At 41.5% G+C, this 14,286-nt stretch overlaps 1 protein-coding gene across 1 annotated transcript in view; it reads right to left on the bottom strand.

The window, feature by feature from the left end:
* tdrd9 (tudor domain containing 9) overlaps positions 1-14,286 on the bottom strand; it is a 42,972-nt gene that overhangs the window by 19,867 nt on the left and 8,819 nt on the right. The window contains exons 2-15 of the mRNA XM_008400051.3: positions 13,931-14,001; positions 13,759-13,832; positions 12,383-12,604; positions 11,132-11,254; positions 10,663-10,743; positions 9,469-9,633; positions 9,274-9,377; positions 9,076-9,192; positions 8,861-8,945; positions 8,577-8,634; positions 8,374-8,478; positions 5,288-5,385; positions 5,078-5,209; positions 4,269-4,431 (exon numbers count right to left, since the gene is read on the bottom strand). Of these exons, the coding sequence (XP_008398273.2) occupies positions 4,269-4,431; positions 5,078-5,209; positions 5,288-5,385; positions 8,374-8,478; positions 8,577-8,634; positions 8,861-8,945; positions 9,076-9,192; positions 9,274-9,377; positions 9,469-9,633; positions 10,663-10,743; positions 11,132-11,254; positions 12,383-12,604; positions 13,759-13,832; positions 13,931-14,001 (1,598 nt within the window). The remainder of the gene's footprint in view (positions 1-4,268; positions 4,432-5,077; positions 5,210-5,287; positions 5,386-8,373; positions 8,479-8,576; positions 8,635-8,860; positions 8,946-9,075; positions 9,193-9,273; positions 9,378-9,468; positions 9,634-10,662; positions 10,744-11,131; positions 11,255-12,382; positions 12,605-13,758; positions 13,833-13,930; positions 14,002-14,286) is intronic.

The raw sequence follows: 14,286 nt of genomic DNA, 5'->3' as shown, positions 1-14,286 counted from the left end.
TCCTGTTTTTCTCCGGGCTGGCCTCTAGGGTTCATAGAGAGTCCTGTTGGTCTCCCGGCCTGCTTTCATGGCTTGGTAGTGAGTCCTGTTGGTCTCCCGGCCTGCTTTCATGGCTTGGTAGCGAGTCCTGTTGGTCTTCGGGCTGACCTCTAGGGTTCATAGAGAGTCCTGTTGGTCTCCCGGCTGACCAAGGGTTCATAGCGAGTCCTGTTTTTCTCCGGGCTGGCCTCTAGGGTTCATAGAGAGTCCTGTTGGTCTCCCGGCCTGCTTTCATGGCTTGGTAGTGAGTCCTGTTGGTCTCCCGGCCTGCTTTCATGGCTTGGTAGCGAGTCCTGTTGGTCTTCGGGCTGACCTCTAGGGTTCATAGAGAGTCCTGTTGGTCTCCCGGCTGACCTAGGGTTCATAGCGAGTCCTGTTTTTCTCCGGGCTGGCCTCTAGGGTTCATAGAGAGTCCTGTTGGTCTCCCGGCCTGCTTTCATGGCTTGGTAGTGAGTCCTGTTGGTCTCCCGGCCTGCTTTCATGGCTTGGTAGCGAGTCCTGTTGGTCTTCGGGCTGACCTCTAGGGTTCATAGAGAGTCCTGTTGGTCTCCCGGCTGACCAAGGGTTCATAGCGAGTCCTGTTTTTCTCCGGGCTGGCCTCTAGGGTTCATAGAGAGTCCTGTTGGTCTCCCAGCCTGCTTTCATGGCTTGGTAGCGAGTCCTGTTGGTCTTCGGGCTGACCTCTAGGGTTCATAGAGAGTCCTGTTGGTCTCCCGGCTGACCTAGGGTTCATAGCGAGTCCTGTTTTTCTCCGGGCTGGCCTCTAGGGTTCATAGAGAGTCCTGTTGGTCTCCCGGCCTGCTTTCATGGCTTGGTAGTGAGTCCTGTTGGTCTCCCGGCCTGCTTTCATGGCTTGGTAGCGAGTCCTGTTGGTCTTCGGGCTGACCTCTAGGGTTCATAGAGAGTCCTGTTGGTCTCCCGGCTGACCAAGGGTTCATAGCGAGTCCTGTTTTCTCCGGGCTGGCCTCTTGGGTTCATAGAGAGTCCTGTTGGTCTCCCGGCCTGCTTTCATGGCTTGGTAGCGAGTCCTGTTGGTCTTCGGGCTGACCTCTAGGGTTCATAGAGAGTCCTGTTGGTCTCCCGGCTGACCTAGGGTTCATAGCGAGTCCTGTTTTTCTGCGGGCTGGCCTCTAGGGTTCATAGAGAGTCCTGTTGGTCTCCCAGCCTGCTTTCATGGCTTGGTAGTGAGTCCTGTTGGTCTCCCGGCCTGCTTTCATGGCTTGGTAGCGAGTCCTGTTGGTCTTCGGGCTGACCAAGGGTTCATAGCGAGTCCTGTTTTCTCCGGGCTGCCCTCTAGGGTTCATAGAGAGTCCTGTTGGTCTCCCGGCTGACCAAGGGTTCATAGCGAGTCCTGTTTTTCTCCGGGCTGGCCTCTAGGGTTCATAGAGAGTCCTGTTGGTCTCCCGGCCTGCTTTCATGGCTTGGTAGTGAGTCCTGTTGGTCTCCCGGCCTGCTTTCATGGCTTGGTAGCGAGTCCTGTTGGTCTTCGGGCTGACCTCTAGGGTTCATAGAGAGTCCTGTTGGTCTCCCGGCTGACCTAGGGTTCATAGCGAGTCCTGTTTTTCTCCGGGCTGGCCTCTAGGGTTCATAGAGAGTCCTGTTGGTCTCCCGGCCTGCTTTCATGGCTTGGTAGTGAGTCCTGTTGGTCTCCCGGCCTGCTTTCATGGCTTGGTAGCGAGTCCTGTTGGTCTTCGGGCTGACCTCTAGGGTTCATAGAGAGTCCTGTTGGTCTCCCGGCTGACCAAGGGTTCATAGCGAGTCCTGTTTTTCTCCGGGCTGGCCTCTAGGGTTCATAGAGAGTCCTGTTGGTCTCCCAGCCTGCTTTCATGGCTTGGTAGCGAGTCCTGTTGGTCTTCGGGCTGACCTCTAGGGTTCATAGAGAGTCCTGTTGGTCTCCCGGCTGACCTAGGGTTCATAGCGAGTCCTGTTTTTCTCCGGGCTGGCCTCTAGGGTTCATAGAGAGTCCTGTTGGTCTCCCGGCCTGCTTTCATGGCTTGGTAGTGAGTCCTGTTGGTCTCCCGGCCTGCTTTCATGGCTTGGTAGCGAGTCCTGTTGGTCTTCGGGCTGACCTCTAGGGTTCATAGAGAGTCCTGTTGGTCTCCCGGCTGACCAAGGGTTCATAGCGAGTCCTGTTTTTCTCCGGGCTGGCCTCTAGGGTTCATAGAGAGTCCTGTTGGTCTCCCGGCCTGCTTTCATGGCTTGGTAGCGAGTCCTGTTGGTCTTCGGGCTGACCTCTAGGGTTCATAGAGAGTCCTGTTGGTCTCCCGGCTGACCTAGGGTTCATAGCGAGTCCTGTTTTTCTCCGGGCTGGCCTCTAGGGTTCATAGAGAGTCCTGTTGGTCTCCCGGCCTGCTTTCATGGCTTGGTAGTGAGTCCTGTTGGTCTCCCGGCCTGCTTTCATGGCTTGGTAGCGAGTCCTGTTGGTCTTCGGGCTGACCTCTAGGGTTCATAGAGAGTCCTGTTGGTCTCCCGGCTGACCTAGGGTTCATAGCGAGTCCTGTTTTTCTCCGGGCTGGCCTCTAGGGTTCATAGAGAGTCCTGTTGGTCTCCCAGCCTGCTTTCATGGCTTGGTAGCGAGTCCTGTTGGTCTTCGGGCTGACCTCTAGGGTTCATAGAGAGTCCTGTTGGTCTCCAGTCTGACCTCTAGGGTTCACAGCAAGTCCTTTTTGTCTTCGGGCTATCCTTCTTGGCTTCGTAGCAAGTCCTGTCTGTCTCCTGGTTTGCCTCCAGTGCTTCATAGCAAGTCCTGTTGGTATCCAGGCTGACCTCCAGGGTTTCATACACTCTAAAAAGTGTATTTGGGCTGCAGTTCATCTTATGGACTTATTTACATTAATTTCACTTAATTCTTTTACTTTTGCTATGACCACTTACATTTTTGTGTTCATTTAACTAAAATCTTTCAAATGTTTAACCTAATGGAACTTTTCACTTTGACTTTAGTTAAATGATTGAGTTCAATGCCAGTTTCGTATCCTATGTCTCACCAACTCAATTTATTATGATCATGCGACTCAATTCACTAAGTCCTTCCAACTCAATTTGCTAAGTTTTTATAACTTAATTCATAAGGGGGTTTAACATGACCAATGTAAGTCACTCTTACTCAAATCATTTATTTTCTTCTAATAAACATTTAAAATCTCTTTGACTTAATTCTACAGAAAGTCAACTCAAACTTTTAAGTAGTTCCAAACTAAATTTTAATACTCTTTTACAGTGTCCTCTAGATACACAAATATTTTCCTTAAATGCCCTTTTTACTTTGACTTTGCTTGAAATAATTAAGTTCAATACCATATTTGTATCCCTTGTCTGACACCAGGACTCAAGCTTACCAGGGACAGATTCCCTGGTAAGTGATTGTGGAGAGTCCTGTTGGTCTCTCCCGATTCCAGCTTCCTTCTGCCACATGTCACTCTTCCCTCTGGGCAAGGGACTTAACCCCAAGTTGCCTACTGACCTGCGCATTAAATAAATGTGACTCTAGTGTAAAGTGCTTTGAGTGGTCAAAATGACTGGAAAAGTGCTATATAAATTAATTTACCATTTTTGAAGTAAACTAAATGATTTGAGTAAGACTGACTTAAATCTGTTATCTTAAACATACTTAATAAATTTGTTAAAAATAACTTGAGATGGATGGGGCTGCAATTATTGTTTATAGTAGTTACCGATTAATCAGTTTTATCGGATTAAAAAATGGGAAATCTGCTGACCCTTCATTCAATTACTTGACCCTTTTTCCACAATATTAGAAATACATTAAAATATGCAAATAAATAAATAGTTGGCGTCCTTTTCAAATAAAAAACAAACATTTTATTGCCTAAAGCACAACAACATAGCATTCTGTACTGAATTTGAACCAGCTGAATATAAAAGTTGTGGGTAAAACATTTTGACAGTCAAAAATGTTTTTATCGTAAATGCATATTTATTTTTGTAGTGTTCTCTTAATTAGTATTCATAATATGTTGGGGGGGTGTTTCAGTAAGTTTGCTAAGTTACTTGACGATTATTTTAATAATCGATTAATCACAATTAATCATTTCTTCTTTAGATGTATTTAAAAATTTTAAGGCCAATTATTGAAACAGCTGTACTTTTTAAAAGCTGGAAAGTGTAGAAATCAAAAACTAAGATGAAACATGGAGGGAAATGTGGAGTTAACATTTCTCCTGAGCAACAAGCCGTTGAACAGCTAATATCAGGACCGTCAAACTGACCTATGATGAGACACTCGTCCAAACAGCCGAAGACGTGACCCAGAACAATCATCTTCCCCAGGTTAAGGTCCACAGGCAGGTGGGCCAGAACCCGGCCCAGGAAGGTTAGCTCGCCATCCTCACTTTGATTTCTGCCGTCACTTTTTGCGGACAGCGCGCCCATCTGAAGAATCAAACATCCAAGCAGCAAAAAAAGACACAAATACTTCATTTGATGCCACAGAAGTTTAGAAAAGACAAAAAAAAAATCTTGATACTTTCTTCAGAAAACATTACAGCTCCTCCCGACATACCAGATTTTGAATCAGATTAATGACAATTAAATGCAAGACCTCCATAAACTTTTATGATGGGAGACTAAATAGGTCTCCCATCATAAAAGTCATGAATCATGACTACGACAATGAAGTTTTAACCTGATTAAATCAATTAAAAAACAAACAAAAAAATCATCAAACAAGTGATTAATCAATACAAATAGGTTAAATTAGTTGACAAATTAAATAGACGATTAATGGATTTTTTTAGTGATTGATACAAATATTTTTTTATTGATTAATCAGGTTTTTGGAATTTTAATTTTGGAAAATCTAGATTTTCTTTCTTGGGTTTCAATAGTTGGTGACATCATCAGGCTCAGGCGGCCATCTTGTTTGACAAGCATCTTTTCCAGCTTCTGTTCATTTATATTTTGAATTCAGATCAACTGTACAGCAAAATATAAGAGCCATTTTTCAATGATTTATCAATCATGACTGATTAATCGCCTACTCTCAGGTAGTGTCATGTTTAGCGCCTGCTTTACTTGCCTCTACGAGCTCGAGGACGGTCCTAACAATGTCGGACAGGTTGGGAGGAGACAGTGCAGTGGACAGGAGGGAGCGAGGGTCTCCCATGTCCAGCAGCTTGACCTTTAGCAGGATGGTCGACAGAGGAGCAAGCTAAGGGGAGGGACGACATGGCGGTTAAAGTCAGGTTCAGAAACCATTTATGGCAAAACAAAAAGGCTCTGCCCTCACCTGCATCTCTGGAATCATATATTCAGGGATTTCGTTTGTCCAGAAAGCTTTGGTCACGAGACGGTAGCAGAAGCCCTTTGACACTCGGCCTGCCCTCCCTGTCAGTTTTAAACAGACAAATATTTTGCAATCGCAACATTAAAAAAAATTCCCATAAAATCACTAATTACACTAAAGAAAGGCGTCACATCATGGTTTTCTGTTTGTGGCTAAAAATCAAACATAATGTGCTTGTCAAACTGAACTAAGTCTATTTCCACTGACTGGTCAACTAAAAACACAAAACGGAAGATGTCAGACTTTTTGGCCTGAAATTGGCATTTAATTTTCCTTGAAGGTAGAGAACAACCTCAAACGTTTAGACCAAATCTGAACGGGACAACAATTTAGTACACAGACTTTTATGTTATATATGTTAAAAACATCTTTAAATACAGTTTTAATTTGTGAAACCATTACTCTGATAGTGTGATTTAAACATGACTTTTGGCATTAAAACTTCCTCACAAAGAGCTCCACAAACATACTGAAAATGTATTCAATGTAAACATCCCATTCAAATGTGAAACGTTGTACCTGGGCAACCTACAATTAGACTCGTGGACCAATAAAGACAAAAAACTGCTGGCTATTCTATTGGCAGCCAGTAAGAAAGCCGTCACAAGGAAATGGCTAAAACCAGGCCCACCCACTATTGATGAATGGATTGAGATTGTTTACCGGATTTATGCTATGGAAAAGATTTCTTTTTCCCTCCAAGTTGAAATAGGAAAATTTTATAAGATCTGGACCAAATGGACTGAGTAAGTAAAACCAATTAGATCTGACTTCATTTGATTATTCTTGTGAATTATGTGTCCTGCTCTTTTATGTTCATGTGGTTTTTATTGCTCGAGTTGGTGCAATCCCCATTTTTGTTCAATGTTGTTAATTTTTGTTATTGTTCACAACTAAAATTAGTAACAGTCTAAAAGAAAATACCAGAAAGGCAGTATGTATGTACAAAATTACTTTGACTTTCCGTTTCTATCCTTATGAACAACCTTAAATGGGTTAAGCTGTAATTAACAAATGTAATGAAAATCTGTCTTTATAAATAAAAAATAATAATCATTTTTTAAAAAACTTCCTCACAGGTGCCCAATTTGCTTCCTTTAAGAGGTTAGGACTATGGCCTATACAAAACATTTCTTCATTACATATTTTGCATAAAATCAGTCTTAGATAATCAGATTTTATTTTGCTATGTTCAGAATGAGATGTTTTAGGGCCTCTTGTGAATAAGCCGCTGCTGGTCGAGCCCACAAACTCAACAATTACACTCACATGTGAAAATGGCTGCTAAACTATATGCAATTATACAACTGTGCAACTTTGAAAAGCAGAAGTAGAGCCTCCTGTACAATGAACAAAAATGCAGCAAGTGGATTCTTTTCCAGCAGCCATTGTACTGGGCATACAGCGGTAAAACATGCAGGGTGATCCACTGGGGTTGCTAGATAACGGACTCAGCTCAGCTGGGGTTGCTAGGTAACAGTGCAGTGTTCAATATGATGCAACAATTGGGAAGTTTCGGAAACAGCTCATATTTCAGACACCAAAAATCATTAACTTATTGCCAAAAAGCAACTGGGACTGTTTTTATAACCAGTAGAGACCAAAATGGAAATGTAAAAATGTGCAAAATATGAATTTTGCATAAAAGGTTCCCTATAACAGTGGTCCCCAATCCCCGGTCCGTGGACCAATTGGTACTGGGTCGCAGACCAATTGGTACCGGGCCGCACAAGAAATAGTGAAATATGTCCGTTTTATGTATTATTTGAGTCTGGAGGATCTTTTATTTTGAAAATCTTTTAACCGGATTCTCTCGGTTACTTGCGCGCCAACACTGAGGCCACAAGCAGCAAAATGAGTAAGAAACAGATCATGTCTTTGGAAAGTTTCTTTGCGAAGGGGAAAAGGCCCAGAGAAGAGACAGGAGAATGGATTTATCCCGGACCGGTAGATGAGTCCCACATTACAAGCCCGCTCTGCATAACATGCGGCGACCGGCTGCTAATGAGGCAATGAAGCTTCAAACTGCTTCACCACGTAGAGACCAAGCAGGCTGTGGATATAAGCAACACTTCGGGTGTCATTGTCTCCCATCACTCCCAGATGGGACCGTCTCGTTGCAGAGAAACAAGCTCAGGGCTCCGTTAGTCATTATCGTGAGTTACAATTTTCATGAAAGTAAAATGTTCATTTTTGTGACACATCTGTATCTTATTTTGAAGGGATATATAAACTTTACCATAGCGACCAGAGTCAGAGCAGTGGTCGAGAGAAGAGGAGTAGAGCTTGTGAGTCTTAAGTCTGGTTTAGACGGAAAGATTTAAGAATTGTTAGCCGATTCTCCAAACCTCTGTGACCACAGAGCTGATAAAAGTCCAACAGGTTCAATCAGTTCGTATGTCCAAGGCAGGAGCAAGACGAACCGATTCCAGTCACGAACATCCCGATTCCAGAGGATAATCCAGTAAAACCCCCAACATAGCGGGAATTTAGAATAGCCAAACACGGATGACGATGTAGAAGCAATAGTGATAGTTTGTGGAGTCATTTGAATAAAAGACGTAACAAAAAGAAAAGGCGGTGGATAAAAGACGACAGGAGCAGCCGCTCTATTTGCTGCATTATGATTTGGAGGTGAATATGTTTTTTCAAAGTTAACATTTTAACTGAATAAACATAATAATGACCTTTAGATTCAATAATAAACATTTCCACATATCATCTCCGATATCCACCGGACTCTCACTTGCGCGATACGTCAGCTGTTTGGGATTCCCCTCTGTTCTTACGTCACCGCGCTTTTTGATTGGCTACCTGTCACATACAGCAGGTCGTATTCTGGTTCCCAGACAAGAAAAACCCCACAGGTTGCGATTCAGGATTTAGCAGGAACACCAGCACCGCCTCAACCCCCACCACTATACAGAATTTTTTGTTTTCTTCTTCTCATAAAACTTTCTCTCTTATTGATCCTAAATTGCGCATCGTTTCTTTTGAGCGGCCCCGGCCCTCAGCTAAAGTTGCTTCACCTTTGCGCTGGTTGCAGTTGGTTTTGGACGCCCAGGTCAGGCGCAGAGACTGGTAATTAGTATCTTTGTCACACACCAAATGACGGGCCAGGCAGAAGTCAATAACTGTATAAGGGGGGGAAAAAAGCCAAAAATCTGTTATATTTAGTCCAATATTGGCTAAAGAAAGCGACAATTAGTGATAAATAATGAATAAGAAGCACCGTATTTAACGTCTGGTACAGTCACCGAACTCTCAGCGATGTTGGTAGAGAGGATCACCTGAGAAGGTAAAGAGATTATTAAATACAGGGATTGCAATGAACTTCCTCTTTTCTATCAATGATGACAGAGCTGAGAATGAGAAATCAATTTTCTGCTTTGAATAAAAATGGACAAAATAAATTGTCCATTTTACATGCATTTACTGCAGAATGCATGTAAAAAGCCAAATAGCCCAAACAGAAATTTCACAGATGGCATATAGAGTGAAGTCAGCAGCTCTTACCTTCCTGTACCAAGGGACCGGGGACAGGAACACACCATTCTGCTCCTCCAGAGTCACGGATGAATGGAGAGGATAAACCTGCAATCTGAGCCGCAGAAACGCATTTAAAAACAGTGAGGCGACCATTTCCTTTCTCTAGACAGGATCTGCTCATCTTTTTGTTTTTATCTATGCAAAACAGGTAAAAATGTTAAAAATAAGTAATATTCGCTCACCTTTGGTTGGCGAGTTTGGCCAAGCTCTCTTGCATGCAGCGAATCTCGTGTATGCCAGGAAGGAAAACCAGAACGCTTCCTCTTTCTGACAAAGGCGTCCCTCCCTCCTCAACTTTGCTACTCGGCACATTTATTCTAATTATACTTTCCGATTAACAATTAAAAGTTGACTAAAGCCTTAATATAATCAAACCTCACCTGAAATCTTTGCCCTCCATCTCATTAAAGCTCTGGATTAAACTGATGGCAAGGTCGTACATCTTAGGCGAGATCAACAGATCATCTGGATGCGGCGGCTCGATCTGGTTTGGACCCACAAACTTTACATATTAACAGCTTGGACTAAAACCACCAGAACAGAAGTGTTGAAAATGTATATTTAGATGTATTCACCCGGTAAGGATACAGTTTCTGAAGGTCGTCGAGGTAAAACTCTTCAATGGTGAAGGGAGCGCCCTCCACTTCATACACATAAGCAGGGGTCATCTTGCCCCAAATGGGCGTGGCGAAGTACTCGGCGAACTCTCTGCAGTTGATGGTGGCCGACATGAGGATTATCTGCCCAAAATACGTCGTGTTAAAGACACAAGCTGAAGCAAATGTTTCTTGGATGCACTAATCATTGATGTATATCACAGGATTGGACATTGTGTGGCACACATGTTCCACTGTTATACATAAATAAACTCAAACTTAAGACTTTTTGAGGTTGTTATGAATGAAATTTAAGACAGATATATCCACAGAAATGCATGAACTTTGTCCAGCCAACTGGCGATAAATTTGCACCCAACCATCACAGACACAAAAAAGCGAACAAGCTAGCAAGGGTTCATTAGCACCTAGCTCGATCATCAGTAGACCAAGTGTTTAAATTAGCTAATCAACCACCGTTTTGTTCATGCGACCACTTATTGATATTTTCTTAAAAATTATATATTTTTGGTGTTGATTCCTTATACACTTTAACGTAATCTTTCTTCTCAAGGCTAGTGGAGCTGTTGTCAGTCGGTTGCCATGGCAACGGGTCTGCATGTCAAGTAAAGTTGACACAGAGAGCATGGGGTGGGGGGAAGTGATTTTGAGTTGTTCTCCACTTGTGTTTCTGCATTATTTTCTCTTTGTTGTGGCACACTGCAGCCGCTGAACCTTCTGAAAACGATGAAAACTGGACTAATGTCCTCATTTGTTCGACAAACGTGGCGATAATTATCAAATAGGATGAAACGTTTCATAAATGGTTTGTTAAATTTGACCAAACTATGGGAGCAATTACAGAGGCAATTATGTAAAAATTTACATAAAATATAAATATTACATCACTTGTATTGTCCGTTCTCGCTTCTATTTTTGATACAACAGAAACCAAAGTATCATAGAAATATCTAAGAAAAATGCATTTTACGTTTTAAATCATCACTTTTCTCAGCTTTAATTCAAACCACATTTTATAAAAACCGGCTAAGAAATAAGGGCGGTACAACCATTTTTGTGGCAGTGTGGTTCTGTTTGCATGACGCAATGCATAGTAATAGCAGCTAATAGGTGACATTGAATCCAGTAACATATATTGATGGTACTAGTTACCTTGACATGACGAGAGTTGGAATTAAGGAGTTTTCTCAACACCAACAATAGAAAGTCCATCTCTTCGCTGCGCTCATGAACCTTCAAGTCAGAGACATGAAAAGACTTCAGCACATATTCTGTACATTATTATACATCATATTTTTTAAATATTATGAGAACGGGGCAGTTTTCTGACAACACACCACAACTGAGCACTCCAGAGTTTTGTGTGGTCTTTTTTTCCCCACAAAAAAAAATCCCTGGAAACATGCCCTCAGGTTTCACTCAACATTTACACAAGCAGCAGGTGTCCAGCGAAAACAAAGGGCAGTACAATAATACACGATTAAACTGATAAAACATGAATAATATTTCTCAAAACAGAACAAAAAACACGATAAGAAAAAAAAAACACTTGAGGTACAATTTCTGGAGGACAGGATGATGCAGGAGAAAATGCATAAAAGTAAATCTTCTGTCCACATACCTCATCTACAAAGATGTGAGAGTACTCTGTGAGAGATTTGGCCAACACGAGCTTCTGCAGCAGAACCCCTGTGGTCATGTAAATTAGTCGCGTGTGCTCTGTGGCCATTTTCTCCAGTGCAACCTAAAAAACACAAAAAATAAACACAAACACAGTCATGTCTGTAAAGAGAACAGATCAGTCAGCTGTTTTTGATTAATGATAAATTGTCCCAGAAATTATTGGGACAAAATAATATTATTGTTTTGAGACCATTTTTAAGAAATATAATGGCACATTCTCTAAAAGATCAAAACACTTTAAATTCTAACAAATATTCAACACTGGAAGTGGAAGACATTTTAAATGTCCAAAATAAATAAATAAAATAGCAAATAAAATGGAAACTGAAGTCTCTGTAAACAAAATTGTCCTTCAAAAATGTATTGGTTGAGACAGATGCTCCAGACTGAAGCCTTTGGTCATCCAGTGTTTGGTAGAGAGAGTCAAGAAAAAAATAATACAAATGGAAATGATCAAGCTTTCATGCAGTTAAATTTATTGCTGTAACGACGTACAACTCATCTCGTTTGTGAAAACCATTGTGGTGGTAAATTCCCATGCTAGTTATATTTGCATTTAATTGTTTGAAAAGATAAAAGATTCACCTTCAGACATCTGGAAATTCAGAATCAGACTTCTGAAAGTCTGCATTCCTTTTCCTGATGTATGTAAACAACCGACTTGAAGAACAAATACTCTGGCATTAACTGATATAAGTACCACTGGTAAACCTGGAACATGAGGTTTTGTCTGATTTAATGTCAAAGAGTGAAAACAGAAAATGTCTTTATACAGTGTATATAAAAATCTGGACAAACGGCAAATGTTACTGGAGTGTGGAAGTCATACAATAAAAAACATTTAATTTGAGCAGTGACTGTCTTTCTCCCACTGACAGTGACATCATCCGTACCTCCAGAGGTCTGAACCAAGCGGAGAACAGTTATTTTAAGACGCACCGTTTCAGAGCTGTGCGCACCACAGCCAGACATTAAACACTTGGGCTGTTTTTAGAAGCAGTAGAGACATAAATGGAAGTATAAAAACAAGCAAAATGTGAATTTTGAGTAATAGGTCCCCTTTAACACACATTTTTGCTTTAAGAATTCTAAATTAAGCCAACATTTCCAAACATAGGAAGTAAATTAATGTGCACAAACATCAGTATGTCAAACACAAACTCACTCACTACTTCACAGGTGTACCAACCTGATATCCCACCAGACTGCCCAGGATGCACTTCCTCTGAGCAGCAACCCAGCGAGCGATACTGGTGGCTCCAATCTTGCGCGGCTGCGTGACCACGATGTTGCAGGAGGCGGTTTTCTCATTGTAGTGGTCCAAGATGAACTGCGGCAGCTGGGTGGTCTTGCCACTGCCGGTGGCTCCTCGAACGATCACAACCGAGTTGCTTTCTATAAAGGAAATCAGCTAGAAGCAGATGAGGACAGTTAACCTCACACCGAACCTCTGTTTAAAGCTGCAGCATCTAACCTAAAAAAATACATTTTACATACTTATTAAAACTTTCGCTGTCCTAACATGAGACAGATAATATCTAAAAAAAATAATCGATCTCCTCCCTGTTCTGCATAATTACTCCGCTTAGTCAGAAAACAGCCACTCAGAACTAGCAGTAATCAGCTAGCCGCCATGCTATCAGGAAGTTTTCATTCAGTAACTCTGGATTGTTTATTGTAATGGATCCTGTATTTGCATTTGAATGCTAAGTTTTATACTTTAATTTTTTTGGCAATGTTGAGAGGTTTTATTTTGGCTCTTTGCATTATTTAGCCTCTTCAGAGCCTTCATATGTTATCAGTCTGTTAAAGATAGTATTATTGATCGCAGTACAATTTGCACAATGCCTGTTTTGTTTAGTTTTCTTCTTGGAAAAAGTTATTAAAAACAAGTTTTTGTCTAAATTAAGGTGAATTCATTGTACCTTTTTTCACACAATGTAACCGGTAGTGTTTATGATAAAAAAATTGTTTTTTTAAATTATGTGATCACCTCCTGGGTGATCGGTATCGGCAGGAAAAAACCTGACCGCACAAACTCCGTGTATATTATATATATATATATATATATTTGTACAATTTTGACTTAATTGCTGCTCTGAATATGTTTTTCTTTCATCATTTGACCCATTTTGTGTCTAGTTAGCGATTAATCAATCACTAAACTAGTTGACAGTAATTAAAATTATCGATTTATCACAATCCGATAAATTGTTTCAGCCCTACAAAAAATACAGCAATATTATCCAGCATCGGCTAAAATCCTCATATCGATGTGTCCTTAATGGATGTTCTAAGCTGATTTAAGACGATATGAAATTATATTTTACCCACATTAGAAGGTGAAAAGAGTCAACGCTTGAATAACTCCATTGATATTCACGACACTAACAACACTCAATGTGGGCTCCTGCTGTACAGGCACATATAAAAATAACTGCACTTCTTTGAAGCAAACATTAAGACTTAATGTGCTTCTGTCCTGAGGACATAATGTCAATTTAAGTAAAACTCTGGAATGACCCAAAAAATAAACTCCAGGAGGAAAATGCATTAGTGCCTTACCTGCTCCTTGTCTTTGGTTATGGGTAAGCTTGGGCATTCAAAACTGGAGCAGGGAGAAACAGGAGGAGGAGGACCTAAACATTCAAAACAGTGAGGGAAGATGTAAATTCACAACAATCTAGTACTGTATGTGGGTGGAATCTACCACTAAATCATGTAATCTATTACTCACTCCTCGAAGGTTCTGGGTTTTGGATCCGTCCAACATCAGCTTTCTGGCTGGAATCATCGGGTTTAACCGGACTGAAAAAAGCAACATAAGCAGTCACACATTCCTATTATAAACATCTACCTTAATGTCCCAGCAATGCAGTGGAGTTCCGTTTGGTTGCTAGGTTATGGGCAGGACTTGGCTGGGGTTGCTAGGTAACAGCTCAGTGCCCTTCCATTGTGACTTAATCTGGAGGTTTTTGAAAGGTTTCCATTTTCAGACACCAAAAAAACAATAAATTATTGCCCAAAAACGGCTTTGTGGGTTTTTTTTTAAAAGCATGTCATAATTACTTTTGTTTGTAATTTTAAGTCTTT

This window comes from Poecilia reticulata, chromosome 22 (assembly GCF_904066995.2).
Source record: "Poecilia reticulata chromosome 22, P_reticulata-male-v2, whole genome shotgun sequence".
Lineage (NCBI taxonomy): Eukaryota > Metazoa > Chordata > Actinopteri > Cyprinodontiformes > Poeciliidae > Poecilia > Poecilia reticulata.
The sequence above is the reverse complement of the archived record's forward strand: the minus strand, read 5'-3'. Positions and strand labels throughout refer to the sequence as shown.